At 28.8% G+C, this 20,568-nt stretch overlaps 1 protein-coding gene and 1 pseudogene across 1 annotated transcript in view; one reads left to right on the plus strand and one right to left on the minus strand.

Moving 5' to 3' along the window:
* Nucleotides 1-891, plus strand: part of Rrp6 (exosome component Rrp6) — an 83,041-nt gene extending 82,150 nt beyond the window's left edge. Inside the window, exon 18 of the mRNA XM_075357058.1 lies at nucleotides 707-891. Coding sequence (XP_075213173.1) covers nucleotides 707-775 — 69 coding nt within the window. The 3' untranslated portion in view covers nucleotides 776-891. The remainder of the gene's footprint in view (nucleotides 1-706) is intronic.
* An 8,358-nt stretch (nucleotides 892-9,249) lies between these two features.
* LOC142320041 (elongation factor G, mitochondrial-like) overlaps nucleotides 9,250-20,568 on the minus strand; it is an 80,851-nt pseudogene continuing 69,532 nt past the window's right edge.

Raw genomic sequence — 20,568 nt, forward strand, 5'->3', positions numbered from 1 at the left:
CTGATTCAACTATCAAAATAATTATGTTGAACACTTAACATACTAGGCTAAAAGATTCTAGTAGCCACTATTACAGATATGATATTAGTGTTTTGAGACAAGAAAATTTGGTGACAGCAGAATTCGTGAAATATAGTTCCACAATTATATTAGATACTGAAATTTAAAAAGTTTTGAAAGTCATCAAAGCAAGTACCACAGAATGCTCATAAATGATCCTCATAAAATTGAAACTATGCCAAATGCTTCATGTGAGCATCTCCCAGTGCTTTATGCTAAATTGCTTTAAGTGGGGAATTTTCAACTATCCTTCCTGCAATCTAGATTTGGTTTAAATTGTGAGAGACAATAGTCATTGTCTCTCACAATAATGTTCTGGCTGGTTACCTTGATGGCAGAGCTCTTTGACAAGAATCTGTAAAAGCAGGCACCTTGTTGCAAATCTTAAATTTGGGTGGCAAATATGTGGGGAATTGGTTAGACAATTAGGGAACTTACAGACATAACAATTTTTGTTTTATTTTTATCTAGCAGTTAGAAATTATGGAAGAGCCCCTTGTATTTTAAGAAGTGTAATCATATTTGAGTATCTTGTAGTTACTGACTGGTGCTATCACCTTTTATAGTAATTACTGAATATACTAATTATTATTTTGAACATTTTTAGGGCTTTTGTTATGTTAAAAATTCTATTTCTGTGTTTCAGGGTCGAAGAACTCCTTGGTTGGGAAATAAGAAAACTATTAAAAAAACTATGGGAAACTTGAAAAAATAATTTTGAAGTTTAAAAATTTAGTTTTATTTATCGACTACTTTTTCTATATATTTAATTTAATGTATGTACAGCATTATTCTGTTACATGATGAATTAAATATAATTACAATTGTAAATATTTGATTTTTTTTTTTAATTAAGTTTTTCTAACATGGTACTGTTGGTACTGCTTACCAATATATTATTCATTTACCTGAAGCGCTTTAGGCTATTCTGTGATCTTCAGGATGAATTATATTTATGACTGAAATATATAAAAATATAAAATTCACATATTTAAATTATATGTATAACAGTTTATTTCCATTTTGTAAAAGTTAAAGTCTACATACATAAGTTAAAGTAAAAATAACTACATCCAGTATTAAATTTGAAATAGCATTTAAATATCTCAAACACAATAGAATTAATAATTAATACATGCCACATCAAATGGATATAATAATTTAATAGATAATGTATACCTCAATTAAAAAATAAATTATATATAAGAGAAAAAATAAAATTAAAACATAATAACTCAGGAAGCAATTATGTAAAAATGAAATATAATGTAAATTATAGAAAATTTAGTTAATATATATAAATCATTTAATTTAAAAACAGAGCATACACATCTAACAATAAATCGTAAATCATTTTTATAATGGAGACCCAACTAAAACCCTAATAATTGGTAATAAATATCATTTAAATGGACAGGGCGTATAGAGTTTAAAATGTGAAGATTGAAAATTACGATATATTGGTATTACCAATTGATAATTTTCAATTAGAAGTAAGGAAGATATTAATTATATAACAAAGAAATATAGAGACCGTTCAAATTTTGCTAAACATATTTTGGAAAATAAACATAATTATGATCCAAATAAATTCATGGAAATATTGGATTACTCTAATAATTATTATAATACTATTAACTTTTACTATTAACTATTAACTTTATTATAATAATTAATCAAAAAATTTCATATATACAATAATCATAAATTAATACATTAAACAATTTAATTTGATTATATTTTATATAAGTAATAAACAATAATAATTAAGTTGGCTAAACTGACTACACAATCTACAGTTCATAACAATTGTGGTACTGTTACAATATGGATGTAATTACTTCGACTTAAGACTTTAACTTTTACAAAATGATGATCAATTTTTATGTATATAGTTTAAATATGTGAGTTTGAACTTTTATATATTTCAGTCATAAATTATGATCCTTCCTGAAGATGGGAGAATAACCGAAAGCACTTGAGGGAAACAAATAATATAATGGTATGGTAAGCAGTTTACGGAACAGTGAATCTTCAATAATAATAATAATATTATAATAGTTCAGTCTTCAATAATAATAATTTTTTGTGAACTTCAATGTGTTAAAACTATATGGGTTACATACATGCAATCACAGTCACAAGCAAGGTCAGTGTCAGCAGATGACATCATATCGAGTATACATTATAACTATTTTATCAACAAGCCTACCCAGAACATAATCAACACGCATTCTTATCAACTTAACTTCTGATCATCGAAAACAATTTAATATTATTATTTTATAATTTAATAATTATAAATTTAAATATCAATTTATTTCATTTATTTAATTTCTTATCAATTTATTTAATATTATCTCTATCAATACCGTAGTTTAAGTCAAAATGGAATTCAAACATCTAATTAAGAAATGAGGTACTATAAAAATCTGTATAGCGAAATTACCTTCACTGATAATTTAAATTCCAAATCAGACGATTATGATCTGTTCACTATCAAATTTAATAAGGTGGTTAGAATACAAAAAAAAAAACCTTTTTGAAGTTCAATCTGAAATAGAATTGCACAAAGATGCAACAGATGAAGACTTAAGAGGATAGGGACAAATACGATAATATTTTTGATAAACTTAAATTAAAACGTAAAAAAACTAGAAAATCATTTCAAATAGTTAGATGTAATTGATTCAAATAAAATAGTTAACAAATCCAGTCAAAGTACATTAAATTGAGCCCTTTCATGGTGATTTGAGAGCTTGGCATAAGTTTTTTATCTTTTTAATAGTTCAGTCCATAACCGCAAGGAACTATCTGATGTTGAAAGACTTACAAATTTCGTAAGGGGTAATGCACTAGATGTAATAAATAATTTTTCAGTGACATCTGAAAATTATGAAACTGCAATAAAATTACTTAAAGCTTGTTATGACAAATGGCTAATTGCAGCTTAACATGCTATAGAAATTATTAATCTAAAACCATTAAAACAGGAAAATTCTGCAAATTTATCCAAATTCATTGATCAAATTAATTCAAATATTAATGCATTAAAGAATCTAAATATTAGTCATTTAGAATTTATTACAATACATTTAATTACTCAAAATTTAAATACTTCAAAAGACTGGGAAGAAACATTAGAAGATAATGAATTCCAAAACTTAGAACGACTTTCTTTCTTAGAATCTAAGCATAAGTTACTTGAATCCACCGATATAATTCAAGGTAATGAAAAAGCACAGCCATCTAATATATGCTTTAGCGGCAATAGATATGATTCTTCCAAACCTTGTTCTGATAAAACTGCATTTTATGTAAATAATTCTAATAATTTTATATGTGCATTATGTAAAACTAGCAACCATCAATTGTATCAGTGTGATACATTTTTAAAATATGATATTAATAAAAGGAAAAAATTTTTATTTCAGGAAAAATTACGTCTTAATTGTTTAAGTAAACAGCATATCGTAAAAGATTGCCCAAGCAATCGTAAATGTAAAAAATGCACATGTAAGCATCATACATTGATTCATTTAGATATAGATAAAACACTGCAAGAGGCAGCAAATAAATCTTCCAAGCCGAATCAAGCTCCCCTGACTAATAGTTCATATTTTACCTTAAAATCAGAACCTAACAAATCTGTTTTACTTGCTACAGCTCTAGTTAATATCGAGGATAAACAAGGTCATTTCATTCAGCTAGGGTTTTACTTGATTCTGCTTCAATTTCATTTTGTACTGAAGGGTTTGCTGCTAAACTTGGGCTTCAAACCAAACCATTCTTAATGCCCATATCAGGTATTAGTAATGTTGTTACTCAGCCTAAGTTAAGTGTTGATTTAAATATTAATTCTAGGTATGGAAATTTCAATTTTAACTTGAAATTTCATGTACTACCATCGATTACAGGTTTGTTACCGAATGATTTTAGAGGTAACCGACTGGGAAGTTCCTTGTCATCTTTTTTTTGCCAATCCTAATTTTAATGTTGCTGGGCAAATTGATGTTTTACGAGCTCAGTATTATCTTTCTTTGCTTAAGCCTGTCCAGTTAACTCATAATTCTAATCATACTATTCTTCAAGAAACTCATCTTGGTTTCATAGTCTCTGGTCAAATAAACCTATTAAAACTGGTCACCTACTAAACCTATTAAACAGACAAATAATTCAGATTCAATAGCACTTTTTGTTAGTAATGAATAGCTTTCCTCTCAAATAGTCATCCTGGAGATCTGAAGAGGTGGAAGATCATTTACCAACTAAGAAGGAATCTTTCTGCAAAATACATTTTGTTGAAAATACTTTTTGTGATGACCAAGGCAGATTTGTTGTATCTCTTCCTCGTAAGGAAAACTGTACTTTAGGAGATTCGTATGAGAATGCCTGGTCATTTAATCAGCCTATCGTTTCTATGATCCCACCTGATTCGCTCAAGGAAAAGAAGAAGCCTAGCAAAACTAATGTGTTTTCAGCTTCTCTTAAAACAACAAACTGCAGAATTTCAAAACCATTTTCTTCATTTGTACTAACATTAAACATATTTTTATATTGTCGTTACATTTACAATTTAAAAAATAAAAATAATCGTATATTGTCAGATCTTTCACCAGAAGAAATCAATTCCATGTTGGAAATTCTTATTCGTCAAACTCAAGAATTGTATTTTGCTAAGGAATTAAGTGATTTAAAGAAAAATACTGCTGTATCGAAGAAAAACGAATTAGTTTCTCTTAACCCATTTTTAGATCAAAATGGTATTCTTCGCGTTGGAGGTCCTTTAAATTTTTCAAATTTGTCTTTAAATGCTAATATCCTGTAATTTTAAGTCCTCATAGTCATCTTACTCGATTGATTATTTTGCATGAACATTTAAGATTATCGCATAGAGGATAACAATTAATGCATTTGTCATTTAGACAGAAATATTGGATTGTCAATTCTACAATCATAATTCGTTCTGTCATTGATAAGTGTTTGATATGTTGTCGTTTTAGAGCTCAGCCTCAGTCAGTTACTTGGATGACTGCCAAAAGAAAAAGTCACAATTTCCAGACCATTCCAGTCAACTGGTGTTGACTATGCGGGTCCAATACTTATCCATCATAGTGGGCGGCATACTCGATCTACTAATCCTTAGTTAGAGTAACTGATGTATAAACTAACAATACAATTGTAAAAAGAACTATTAATAGATTAATTATTCTTCCAAATTCAAATGTTTGTAATAACCTAAGTGATGCTGAGTGTAATGAATGAAATTTCTTTAACTTCTATTTTCATGTATTTATTTATTTTTTAATTTTATTTGTTTTTGTAGTTTTTTGCTATGGCAATATTGGAATTTGTACTTAAAGTAGCTTCAAATTCTTATGTACTTTCAAGATTTTTATGTTGATTATTTTCATATATTACTTTTTCATTTTGCATATTACTTTTGTATTTTAGAATTATAATTTATGAAATTATAATTGGTGGCCAGTATGTTCCATTGCTAGTTTGAGCCAGCTGGTGCTGCTCTCTAGTTTATATTAGCGCTGGCCTGCAAGCCAGTTCATATGTTCATTTGAGTAAAGAATCCCGTCTAGCGCAGTCATGTATTTCTTTGTCTAATGTGAGTTATGTGGTTTAGTTATCTAGTATGTTATTTAGCATCTTTTACAAATTAAATTCAACTATCCTAGAAGAATATTGTTTCATTCGTTCATCCAACAATCAATACAGTCCACCCTAGCTCTAAAAACTTAACATTGACTAATGAGAAAAATGTAATAGTTTATTTTAATTTTATAAAAATTATTTTTCTTTATGAAACATTCAGAGAAGAAAAAAAAATTGGTTTAAATTGTTAAAGAATTGAAAATTTATGAAATGCAAGCTGAATGAACCAAGATGCTATTTTACAACATCTAAGATTGAAAAATGTACAACCATTATCTTAAAACTGATATTTTCTACTCTCCTATAAAATTGTCATTTAATACTAAGATGCCTTTTACATAATGAATTATAACACAACAGGATTCTACATAAACACAATCACTAGATAGATATTATTATAAGCAAATCTTCAATTATTATTAAAATGTACTTGGGTTATTACTAATAACCCTGAATTGGTATTAATAGAGATTGTACAACATATATTCAATCTATAACTTAAAAATAGAAAGCATGGCTAGTATCCTTAAAGTTATAATGTAATAACTAGAAAATTAAGAGATTATACTACAAATTTCACAGGAAAAACCTTTAATGAAGATACATAAAGAAATAAAAACTGTTTTATTCTTAACAGCAATAACATATATACAATATTAAATATTTCTTAATTGCATACAAATAATGTTACTCAGAATGTTTTTACACAGTTTTTTTTGTCTAGTGAAATAATAGAAAACACAACATTAAAATATTCATAGTTCACAGCCATCTGTGGGTAAAATGTAAAAGAAAAAAACAAAAAAATTAACTTTCAAATCTAAACTTGTTCCGTTAATGTTATTATTATAATGCTAAGCTTAATATATGTTAAGATATAATACTACTAAAACAAAGTAATTTGTAATAATATTACTTCTTTCTCAATTACTTGCTAATTTAATTATTAGATATATTCATAAGGAATCTATAAGATCACATGCATCAATGGTAGATAACTTTGTTGTTAGACATGTTACCACTAAAGGGGTGAAAGATATTTGCATGGCACTGCATATCTTTCAAACAGTAATATTTTAGGTTTTATGAGGACCACATTTAGGGCTCAAGATCAAATAGCTGAACATTCAAGGGCAATAACTTAAATTATTCCTTTGACAAAAAGGAGGGTAATCAGACATGTGTACTGTGTAACGCTGGAGTAAACAAAGACTTCTACTTTTTTAGCTCTGTCTCATTTTAGGAGAATGTATTCTAATTTTTAAAAGTACATTTGATAGGGATGTAGTAATAAGCTACCTAAATGAAAAAGTTGTGAATAATTACAGGCACAAACTGTTGAGGTTTTAATATTAAATGTTTGATTTGTTCAGCAGTAATGTTTAGTTTTCTTTGAAACGAATGTGTTATGTTTGTATATTACACATGCAACATTGTGAAATTAATTTCAAATAACTGAAGTAAAAATATTAGTCCTAATTTTAATTGATAAATGAAAAATGGTTTTTGTAAGATTATATAATCTGTAATATATAACTTTATTCGTTAATACATTGGATAGTTACTTTTTTTCTGCATTTATTTTCTTGACTATGTTGGTGTAATAAATTAAAAATTATGATTTTAATGGATAATGTAGATGAAAGGTCAGTCTGAGAGATGACTGTGTCTATGCTTAAGGGTATTTATAATCTATCTATACTTTCGTTTACCTACTAATCTGAGGGAGTGAATAGAATGGATTGTTTCACAACAGAAAGAGATATATAAATTTTCTGGTTTACACTCTAGTTAATATCTTTCTTATGGACATGTAATATGACATGTAGAAATTAGAATTACTCTCTTCGAGAGTAATTATCAATTCATATAAGAGATAGCCAGTCCTTACAATGAACAAAGTGTGACTTGAAGGGCTGAATGTAACTACTTGAGTGTGATTGTCATGCAGACAACATTTAGTTCAGTGAAGAAAGCAAACCTCCTCATTCCTCACTGTCCTTAGCAAGTTTTTTGGTATATGATAATTGTTACTCTTGAGAATAGTTACAACAATTTTGAGAGAAACTGGAATATTTCATATCACCAACTGTAATTAAGGTAAAGACATGAAACAAACAAATCAATATAGTTTTGCTTATAAGCCTTGAAATAAATATTGTGCAGTGGACTCTGAGAGTCCTTTTTATGACACCAAGGAACAATATTAATAAAATGAATGGATAATTATATGTGCATTCTGTAATCTATATATAAAAAGCGTATTGTATTCTTGCATTATATATCCTGAAAAATATGCTAAATGTGTAACTGTGCACATACTTTAATAAATATGGAAATTTATATTCAAACTTGAAGTCCAAGAAAATGAGTGTAAATATTACAATACAATCATAAAAAACATGGAAGTATACAACAGTGAAGAGTAGAATGTAAGTTGAGGCATAATACAGATCACTATGAACCACTTAAAAGTATTGTATACACAGCCTATACAATAAGACTGATATAATGAGACTCTTCACAGTATGGCTAGATGCCTAGATGCAGAATCTGGCAATAAAATCATTTTTGTTTTTTCTCATTCTAAGTTAATTTAGTTTAATACTAAAAAACTAATTTCTCATGCCAGTGATTTTTTTTTTTCACTATGAAGTTTTTGTATTATAATAATTACTTGGGAGATTTTTTGTCTGAAAAAACTGAATCTACTACAAAAAGATTGATGGCAATATAATATGTTTGACAGTGGCACACTATATTTAATAGTTTTATGTATTGCCATTGAACGTGCCAAGGCCAGCCTCTTCTTCATTTTTTATACCAATTAATAATTTTTTTTTAAATTCAAATTTATGATCTTTTTTTAATAATGTAAATATATGTTTTATATCTGTTTTAGAGATTTTAGGATCATTTAGTATAGACAAAATACTTTCATGAAAAACAGAATAGAAAAGAAAATTTAATTGTCTCAAGAATAAATAAAAAATTAACAAATACAGTATGCCTACTGACAGTAAAAGGAACCAAATAAAAACAATTAACTGCCATGACTACAGACACTATAATAATTAAATATTAAATTATTAATATTAGTTATTATTATAGACACAATAATAACTAAATCATTCTTACAAAAAACAAAATTATACCAGAAGGAAGAAAAATAAAATAAAGCAAATTAAAATTACATTTTATAACATGAAGTTATTCCTATATTTATAATCTTCAATAAAAGAAAAAACAGTGAAGGAAAAAATGTGTAAATTTACATTATCTGTAATAAAAACTAAAACAGTTTTGAAAAGTTTCAACATTTTCATTTTTATTATGTTTTGTTGGATTGTATTTTTTTAAAATTAGAATCATGATAAAAATAGATTTACAGAAAAAAGATTTTTCCACGTTGCTTAGGGGCAAAAATTCTACCTGCATCTAATTTGTTATAAGGCAGTGCACAAATCCATTAGCAGACTAAGATACTTACTAGACAATATAAGAGCATAACACAGTATCTCATCAATTTTTGTTTTTTTTTGTTTTTTCAGGTACAACACCTACACTCTTTTGAAACTTCTCAATTAATTTCTGTTGTACCTCTGCAGTACATGGTGTATATCTTGAATATTTCATACTGTATTCACCTTTACCTTGGGTTGATAATCTTAATTCACCAATAAATCAAAACATATTATTCAGCGGTGCCTATGGTAACATTAAATTAATTCAGAACCCTAGACACAAAATACAGTTTAAAATAAAATTAATATAAACAAGTTTATTTACCAACTCCTCGATCCACCTAAATCTCTAACAAATGCTTTAAAAAACATGCTGATAGTATATTATAGCACCAAAATATTATTCAAAATTTATTTATTATTATATTATTCAAAATTTTTTGAATAATACCACTCGAATTTCACTAGAAATTTAATATACTTATTTTGTGGCTTTCATTTACAGCACAAGGCCATTTATCGCAATCCCAAAATTCCATTTTCCTCTGTCAAACATAACATCGTTCACTAGGCCTTCCTACCCATGGCCTCCACAATTCCATTATTTATCCATTATCGTCTGGGATGTCCCTTCTTCATGTTGGAGTCCTAATTCAGCTGGAATCCATGACCAGACTTTCAAAGGTATTCTACTTTCCTTCATTCATCTTACATGACTACATCAGGTGAGTAATGTGGCTCTTCAATGTTGTCAGCTACTAAAAATGTTCTGTTCAACCTCCTCAAGATAACATCATTCTGAAATGATCAGCTGACAACTCCTCCTCCAAAAACTCATCTCCACTGCCATCATTTTACTTTTCAGTTTGGACTGGAGTCCACAGTTCTGCTCCATAAGTGGATAAATTTTCAACAAAGGAACTGGATATCCTCTTTTGTGTTTTTTGACATTTGATCATGCCACAAAACTGGATGCAAAATTTTAGTAATCAATCTTTCTTTACCAACTTTTCCAAGATATCTGGTCTCCCATCAGATGTCAAAATCATATCAAGATATTTATATTTTTGAACCATCTTTATTATCTCTTTCTCTGTACTAATCTCCTTTTCTTCACCACCAATGACCATGTGTTTTGCTCTTGTCATACTCCTCAATCAACTTCCAAAGTCATATATTCTACATAATATTGGTCTTCAGCCAATGCAACCTGGTCCTCAACAAACAGGACAGTACATATTCTATCATCCCCAATTTGAATCCCCCATCTTATAGCATTTCTTTATTCAGTTCTTAAGATTATAATTTATAAAACCTTAAAAAAGAACAAGAGGACAAAGGGTATCCTTGTCTCGCCCAGTTACTTAAATTGAAATAATCAGAATAATTTGTACCTATGTTCACACAATATTTTGACTCTCTGTATAGATTTTTTAGAGAGTTTATTAGCAAAAGATTTACCATCTGCTCTTCAAGAGATTCCAATAACATTTCCCATGAAACACTATCAAAAGCCTACTTTAGATTGAAAAATAGTAAGTTCAACTCTATTCCATAGGCATTTCTCCATTATCTGTTTTATAGCAAATACATTTTCATACATGATCTCCCTCAGCAAAATCTAATTTGAATTTTGTCAATGCAAATTTCTTCTTCTAGCTTACTGACCAATATCCATCTACACAGCCTTTGCAAAGATATTACACTGATATCCTGGTAGTTTGAACAGTCGTTTCTATCTTCTTTCTTGTAGATTGTGCTGATGTAACTTTCTTTCCATAACAGTGGAACTTACCGTTTAAGCATGGTTGGAAAATATCTGCTAAATACGAGATTTGTAAATAACATAATGAGACTGGTTCAGAAAAACTTTTTATTTACAATCCAATTTATACATGGACTCTATCTTCAAAATAGTAGTTCCCTTGAGAAGCCACACAACACTTCACTTCAAACAGTTTTCCCACTCTTCATAGCAGTGTTTTCGGAAACCGGAATGTCCTTCAGATGGTCGATTGCATTTTTTTAATGTTTTCTACTGTTCCAAAATGGTGTTTTTTTAAAGTCTGGGAAAGGAAAAAGTCACAGGGACTTAACTCAGGTGAATAAGGTAGTTGAGGAACTACAGGAATGTTTTTCTTTGCCAAAAAATCATTGAGAATGTAGTGTCATGATGCAGTATACAGTTGCTTGGTTTCACATGGACAACTCTTTTCCAAAGTCTTTCAAGAATTTCTCAGTAAAGATATTGATTTACAGTCTGTCCTAAGCCCAAAACTCCTTGTAGACAATGCCATTACTATCAAAGAAACAAATTAGCATATTTTTGATTTGCTTTTTTGGAACTGGTTAAGTTTGAAGTGTGCCACTCCTTACTCTGGGTTTTTGTTTCTGGGTCGTACTCAAATATCCATGATTCATCACCAGTAATAACATTTTTGGAAAATCAGGATCAATTTCAATTCGGACTAGAAGATCGTAGCACACTTCCACCTAGTTGTTTCTCTGTTCAACAGTGAGGTTTTTTGGGACCAATTTTGCACAAACTTTTTTCATGTTCAATTCGTTTGTCAAAATTTATGGACTGTGGTATGGTTCAAATTCAATTGTTCTGCAATCATTCTGACAGTTATCACCGGTCGTAACACATCAAGTCTCTGATTCACTCAACATTGTGGGCACTTTTTGTTGTTCACGGTCTTCCAGAGCGTGGATCATCCACAACCAATTCCTGGCCATCTTTCTTTCTTTTTCCAGTTTAGCCTCTGGTAATTACCTTTCACATAATACTTCAGAGGATGATATGTATGATTGTAAATGAAATGTAGTCTTGTTGAGTTTAGTTCGACAATTCCTGAGATGTATGGTTAATTGAAACCAAACCACCAAAGAACACCATCCATCATCTAGTATTCAAATCCGTGTAAAAATAACTGTGGTTAATTGAAACTAAACCACCAAAGAACACCATCCATTATCTAGTATTCAGATCCATGTAAAAGTAACTGACTTTACTAGGACTAGAATACTGGAACTCTCAACTTCCAAGTCAGCTGATTTGGAGACACGTTCACCACTACACCAACCCGGTGGGTGATTCCCAACCATCTGAAAATGCTTTAAACCACCTAAAATCTTGGGCTTGTGACAGAGTGTCATCTCCATATGCCCTTTTCAATTTTTAAAAAATTTCAGGAGCATTCTCATCGAGTTTAACACAAAACTTGATTGCACAACATTGTTCGTAATTAGTATCATTCATTTTTGTAACGCACAACAAAAACTCGTTTCACAAAATGTTTGTTTACGTCTCACATGGCAACAATAGACTAAAAATATTAATACCTAATATAAATCAGCTGTTAATATAACCATATGTTTACTAGTAACTTTACAGTATTAAATCATGATGGCCACACTCTCCAACCAAATCACCACCAAAGCCTTTAAAAGTCACCCTACTCTCTATATATTCCAAAAGAATATTGTAGAATAAGGAATAAAAGAAGAATTGTAAAATAAATACTTTATTTTTTAATTAAAATTTTGACATTATATGAATCGGCCTTTTATGGCTAATCGATAGATAATGTATAGCTCAGAAACCCGCTTATCTCACTCTTGATGTCTTTCTTAATATTTTTAAAGTTTTATTCTACCCCACACTATAACTTTTAATAATAATATTGAAGTTTCATCAGAAAAATCTTCAGTATACTCTGAAAAAAAAAAACAATAATAAAATAAAACAACAATAAAGAAGCAGTCATGTTCAGTATAGTAAACTGCATCTCCCTACAATCGATACAGTAGTTATTTAATTCCTGCAAAAAAACAATGACATGAGGCAGATGATAAAATATCAGTAATAAAGAAAAGATATCAAGAATATACCCCAAGTATCAATAAAACAAAATAAAAAATTTATCATACCTCAGCATAGACAACAAACCACCCATCATTTATTTCAGTGCCTGTGATAATTCCCTGTCGTTTATTGATCTAGCTGATAATTGTTCCTTGGAATTCATCAGGAGCAGTCACTTCAGCAGACATAATTGGTTCCAATACCTGCCAGGCTCCTTCTTCATATGCTGTCAAACATATAATAAAATAATAGATCATGAATTTGAATTCAAAATTTACAAATGTCAGATATTTAACTTTTTTGCAGCAATATTAAACTATCATCAAACATGAATTTAACTTATTTGAAAATAAATATATAAAATAAAGCATCTTTTGCGTAGGTGACTGCACTAAGATAAACTTTGGAAGGTATGTTGAAGAATAACAAATCTATCACCAAATTTATTGAAAGTTTTGATTATGCAGAATGGAATAGTATAAGTAATCTTTTAAGAAGACTATAGCTAAAATCTTTAGGAACTATTCTAAAAACAAAAATTTTCAAAAGAGTATAAGTTGCAAAAGAGAAAGAATAAGACAAAGATGGGATTCTAGATATTGTTTTTGGAAAATTAACAATATCAAGGCATTGGTTTAAGTAATAATAGTATAATTAACTGGTGGGGTAGAAACTCAATTTAAAAGTAAACAATGTGATAAATCTGTCTTCAATTATCCATTTTCTTTTTATCAACTTATTTTTATTAAATCCTTATTTGCTTACTTTTTTTGTACATGAGAATATATAATTTTAAAAATATTGTTTTAAATATTATATATTATTTTAAATCTAAGTTAATTTATGTGTGAGAACGAACACAATTTAAATGTCAAACACACACACAAATGTTGAACAAAAAAGATCATTCAAAACCCAATTCAAACACTAATATCGCATCCAATACCAGCAAAACTTGTGCTACAAATCTCTGAAGAAGCTTAAAATTGACTGAAAGCTACTTCCCATAAAAATAAAGTTTTTAATACTTTCACCTTAAAACAGAATGTACTGTGCCAATTTTTAAAACAATGAACACATCACAGATACCAAAACATAAAATGTGCTTTTACAGGTACCCTTTCCACCAGATATGTGTCCATACATATGTTATGTGTGTAAGGATATGTGTTCACACATATACTATTGGTTATATAAAAAATAAAAAAAATTTGGCTTTAATGATAAAACTAATGAATGTATTTTAACTCTGTATCATGTAAAAGTACTGAAAATTATATCCCTAATATTAATATTTCCATACTTTGTTTAAAAGCTCCTTGTGCAGCCAAATTAAATGCAAGTTCACTGGAATCTACAATATGATGAGCACCATCTAACAATTTCATTAAAACTCCAGAAACCTTATGGCCTGTCAAGTGACCTAAATATAATACAAATTAACAGACAATTTTATCTTCTCTAAAATAAACTTGGTTTTATATTTAAAAATAAATTACTTTCATCAACATTAATATTATTTGCTTTATCAGATGATTAAACCAAAGAAGTCACTTTATTCACTAATATCAGTTATATGAAACTTGTTAAATGTAATCTACATATTTTGAAAATGAATTATTATACTGTATCTCTATGCAGATCAACATAAAAGACATATAGTGAAACCATTAATCAGGTTTTAATGCAAATCACTAGACTACTGCAATTGAAATCTTCATTATCACTATGACTGGTTGAAACTACAATGTAAAATTAAACCTGCTGCTTATTGCAGTACCTAATTTCCTTTTAATGTGTAGTTTTCCTCCTGTATGGTCCCATCTATCTGTTAATGCAGCTTTTAAAACCAATTTCTATCCAAATAATAGCATTACTTTTATCACATTTTAATTAAGTTCATTAATGAAGATTTCTATTTTCTTTCTTTTTGCAATTTTATTTAAAATGCAAATTAATTTTATTCGCTTCACATCTAATGAACCTTTTAATCTCAGCCTCTTTGTTTGCATCAAATTGTTTAATACGAGTTTTAACATTGCTAGAAATATTTGTTTATAGTGTTCCATAAATATTATTGTGTCAATTTACATTAAATACTAGCAGACCTGGCAATGCTATTGCTAGATTTGAGTATATATACATAGAGTAAATGAACACAATTGAAAATTTGATAAAATATTAACAAAATGAACATTACGGAACTTCACAAAATTTAACCTTTCCTTTTTACCCCTTTCTCCATTCTCATTTTTACCATATTCTCTTCCATCATATCACAAATGGAGTATAAGAAAAATTGACCTTGCATTCATTTACCAATATTAATTATAGAAAGTAAAATGATACTAAATCCTGAAAAATAAAAGCACAATCAGCAAAAAATATAATTTTTACAATAATCATTATCATAGAAGTTGCTTAAAAAAAATTACCTTTCTGTGCCATTATTTCAAAACCTTTTCTTACACCAGGAATAAATGGTTTTGTTACATTAGTTCCAACTGTTAGATCTTTAAAAATATTAATTGTATTCTGATCTGGAGGTAAAGGCTTAAACAAACAAAAAACTACACGTAAACAAAACTGAGACAAAAAGTATAAAAGATGCATATCACCCTAATTAATATTAAATAATGTTAAATTAAAAAAAACAAAAAAAAAAACAAAAGGATTATAAAAGTAATATAAATGATATTACAGATAACTGTTAAATTATTGCACTGTAACAAACACTGTCATAAATTCTAAGCATAAAAGAAATGGTTGACAACAAGCTTGATTTGTAGGAATGAAAATAGTTAATTAACTACCTTATATTCAAATACTCTAAGTGATAAATATTTTATGTGTGTTAGGGAGCTAATAGTCCTTTATATCCTTATAGTAGTAGCCTTCTCTACTGATTCACTTGCTTCAATGATGTTTCCACTTAAAAGAAACAAACATAGAAATCTTTGGATGGAATTGCCTTCAGCGTCAATGGGACATTTCTAACATCCTGTAATTTTTATGTTGAATTTAGTTTAGAAAACTAAAACTGCAAGAGTCAGATTGAGAAGTACAGCAAGTGGTATGCATCATCTCATTTTTTTTTGCACAAAACTTGCAGCATAACATTGAATGCATGAGCACACTGTCATGGTAGAGCAACCACAAATTTTCTACCAAAGTTTGAGGCTCTTTCTTCAGAAACAAGCCATTTTAGAATTTTGAAATAGTAATATAAGTTTATATCTTTTGAAGCAAAAATTCATAGAGATTAAGCATCAAAAAACTTTCAACACAACCCTGATAGATTTTCTTTTGTCTTTGTGAACTTTTACCAATCCACTGAAAAAAAATTATAGTTTCACCATCGTAGATGTAAACCCACATTTCATCACATGATACTCTTTAAAAACAGTTTATCACTGCTGGCATGATTTAGCAGCTTCTGAAAAATCACAACACAATCATCTTTTGTTCTTGAAGAATCAAATAGAGCACAGAATGCAACACAGTTTGATGTGCGTCCAGTTTTTTTTTGGTTAGAATACCATGGGTTGAGGCAATTAATTTCTGCACATAATTAAAATGCATGACTTGGTTGATTTTTATGTCATAAGAGGAGTCTGATAATGCTGATTGCCTTCCCGAGTGCAATTCATCAACTGATTCCTTAATATTTTTAATCATTTAAATCAGTTTTTACATACATATGGCTTAAACAATCATTGCTATAAAGTTGCTTTAACAAATTATGTGTTTCAGTAGCATTTTTTTTTTTAATTTTGCACAAAATTTCATGTTAATACACTGCTTTTTCAAATCCCTAGTAGAAATTTTATAATGACACTAATGACTTGAAAAAACATTTACAGTATGCAAACTATGTAAAAAAAAAGAAACTTACAAAGGACATAAAATGTAACATTCTATTTCAGACAGTGGCATTAACTTTGTGTCACTAAAAATTCTCCATTTGTGTAAAATTAAAAAATTTGTTAAATACTGAATAGACCTCATAAATATGTAATCAAATCAATAACAATGATTCATCCTTCTATAGAAAAACATGTAAAATACTGAAATCAATGTAGCATTAAAAAACTATCAAATCTAGTTTTAGTACATATCAGTTATTCTTTGTTTATCATGAAGCAGTTTTGCTTGATAATTGGTTAAGAGTGACATGCAATACTATGTATACAATACCAATTAAATTATAAGAAGTTGCCGCTATTTAAATCAATGCATCATTGTAGTTGATCAGTGAAATTATCAATGTTGCAGTAAAGCTCTTGATGAGATGTCTTATCTTCAAATACTAATCTTTAAATTATCTCTACAGAAAAAGAAATCAGGAGTGAGCAAGAACCACCCAGTATCAACAAAGTGTAAAATTATACAACTGGAATATTTTTTTGAGAATGCTTTTGCAGTGGCTCCATCTTTCTGGATGTAAATATTCTTTGGATTAATCGCAAACTTTCTTAATTCATATAACCCATAAATGTTTACAACACTGCAGCATAACACTGAAATTATACTCAGTTATGCCGTTATTTGCAAAGAAAAAAGTTAATAATTCCAAAATCATTAATAGATTAATATTAAAAACTGTTAGGTTAGCAAAGTTCCATGGAGGCTGTTATATATCAGTACTTAAACTATAATTATTACCAAGAATTCTCAAATAGAAATGAGGTTTGTTAATCATGGCCAATAAAAACAAAATATCAAGATTACAGTAAAACACAATGTTGCAAAAATTAAATTTTATCTGCCAGTGAAATTGGAAATTCACTTTTCAGTAAAATTTTAGGTAATTTACCTCAAAATCTAAATTCTTTACAAGGAAAAAACATGGGCATGTTTTTTTTTCAAATTTATGTACATTAAATGGACATGGACACTTTTTCTCAAATTCTTAAACCAAGTTCTCTGGATTTTTTTCAAGAGAGGTTTACGTCTAATACCTAGAACACTCCCAAAATTCCCAAACATCCTGATTCACTCCAAAATCGTTTCAATTTCAGTGAATGCGAAGGAACCAAACTGTGGAAGGAACCTAACAATTTGTTATAATAGGCTGCCTCATTGAAGAAATGTGGAATTTTTACTTCTGTTTATTTATATGTTATGCTAACACATTAATTTCCCTTTAACCTCACTTTAAAATGAAAATATCAGCAGTATATTACCACATATGACATGAAAAAGTAATAAATTACAGTACTTAACGTATATAAATATCACCTCCATAACACCAACAACTCTTGCATATTGTCCCTGGCCACCATGCTGTTTTTTATGCAGGTAATCAAATTCAAAAGGAGCAACTAAAGTTTCTCTGAATGATACTTTTGGTTTACCAAGTTCTACCTTGCAACCATATTCCTTTTCCATTCTCTGAAAGAAATAAAATTACAAAAGTCATACCATGAAATCATACAGCATTGGTACCTCACACCATAATTTGTTATGGGTATATACCCATACTTTAAAAGTAGTGATACAATTGGTAAATACATATTGGCATCCTTCAGTCATGTTAAGTATAAATCAAATTAATCTCATTTTGTAATTTACATTGGATTTTTAACTGATTACTATTCTATTTTACATTTTCCTTAGCTCCTAAATTTGATAATGGTATTATTTCGGCAGACCATCAATTAATTTTCTTCAACTTTATATCAAATTACTACTTTTAAGAGGGTTAATTTACTATATTCACCACTATAGGAGTGCATGGCTGCTTGAATGAGCACTAATGTTTCACCAGATACATGCACCAATATTATAAATTAATGGGCTGTAAGTTAAGCATTGGAAAAAATCAATGTTGTTTATAAACTACAAGACCTTTTTTTTTTGCTTAATGATATCGCCACGTAAGCTTGAAGCTTGTGCATAAGGTATTGAAAATGTAATTTTGTAGTGTGTGTGTGTGTGAAAAATGCCATGCCTGGCTCGGATTTGAATCTGAGACCTCCGGATGAAAGGTTGAGATGCAACCACTTGCATCACAGAGGCCAGAAATGTTAAATAATATTAAATAACTAATTAATGTTAAATAACAGTGAACAGAGAGAAAAATTTCCATTATTAGCAATTCATCAAATGAACTATTGCATACACTTGCAAAAACTCTTTCTATGAAAAAAGAATACGTCACTGTTATTAAGAATGAGAAATATTGTAACATATTTATGCAAAAAAATTATATTATTACAGGATGAAATTTGAATAGAATTTGAATATTCATTTTATGCTTTTGATGTAACATGCAAAATGTTGTTGTTGCAGAGGGACATTGTACATTAAGACATCTTTATAAACATTATGCACAGATGATGGAAACTAAACAACATATTTATAAAGCATGCAAGTACTGTTAAGTGGTTTCTTGTGTAACATAAACACTTTCTTCATTAATCTACATCTCAATAGGGCCTGTACTCTATAATATCTTCAAATAGTTGATATTAACTAAAGCAAATATTAAAAAACAATAAAATTACATTACATATACCTGAGCATATATTTCAAGATGTAGTTCACCCATTCCAGATGCAAGTGTTTACTTGATATCAGAATAATAATAAAAATGAAACGTTGGATCTTCCTTTGTGAATCTAGACACCGCCTTGCTAAAATTGTCACAGTCTTTTGAATAAACTGGTTTTATAGCCATTGATACAACTGGCTCAAAATGAATTCCTGCAAAAAGTACGAGTAATTGAAATCAATATTACTTAATAAAATTTAATAATTGCAAATGTAATTAGCAATAAAATCAAACAAATGTACATATAAAGCATCAGTTTGCAATGATAAGATTCAACATTGTGTACAAATGTACAGTTTCCAATTTACAACATAAAAAAAAAACAACAGGAGAAACAAGATAGAAAACAGTACAATCTTAGTTAAATATTTCCAAAATTTGCTAAATTGTGAGAACCAAAAGATATTTTTTCATAATATTTAATATTTCCACTAGTATTATCGTAACTGATTTGTGTTATTTTCTGCCTTTCCTAACAACTGTAGTTGATGCATTTTGGAGTACCTCCATTCTCAAAACTACTTTTAACATTGAGTCTTCCTATGTTGGAATTATCAAATAATAGCAATATTAAGCTCCTCCCACGGCTGTCCTTAGTGTTACGACCTCTTCTGCTTTGTCCCTCCTACTATAATGGTTATACAACCTATCCTTCTTTTTATTCTTTATTTTAACAATTATAAATTTTAAAATATTACATTGGATTGAGTTTTTATTTGTTCATTAATTATCTACTGCTCTTTACTTTAACTTTAGCTTGAATATTTCCATGTTTTCTGGATTATCTAAATGTTTTCCTTTTTCTGCGTAACATAGTGTTTTCATACACTTTACCATTTCACTGGGAATATGTCCTTTTTTCTATCAAATGTGTTGAATAATCTAATTTTTTCTCATATTTATATAACTTTATATGTTCATTAAATTTTTGACCCATTTGTCCTACACACGTC

This window comes from Lycorma delicatula, chromosome 2 (genome assembly GCF_047948215.1).
Source record: "Lycorma delicatula isolate Av1 chromosome 2, ASM4794821v1, whole genome shotgun sequence".
Classification (NCBI taxonomy): Eukaryota; Metazoa; Arthropoda; class Insecta; order Hemiptera; family Fulgoridae; genus Lycorma; species Lycorma delicatula.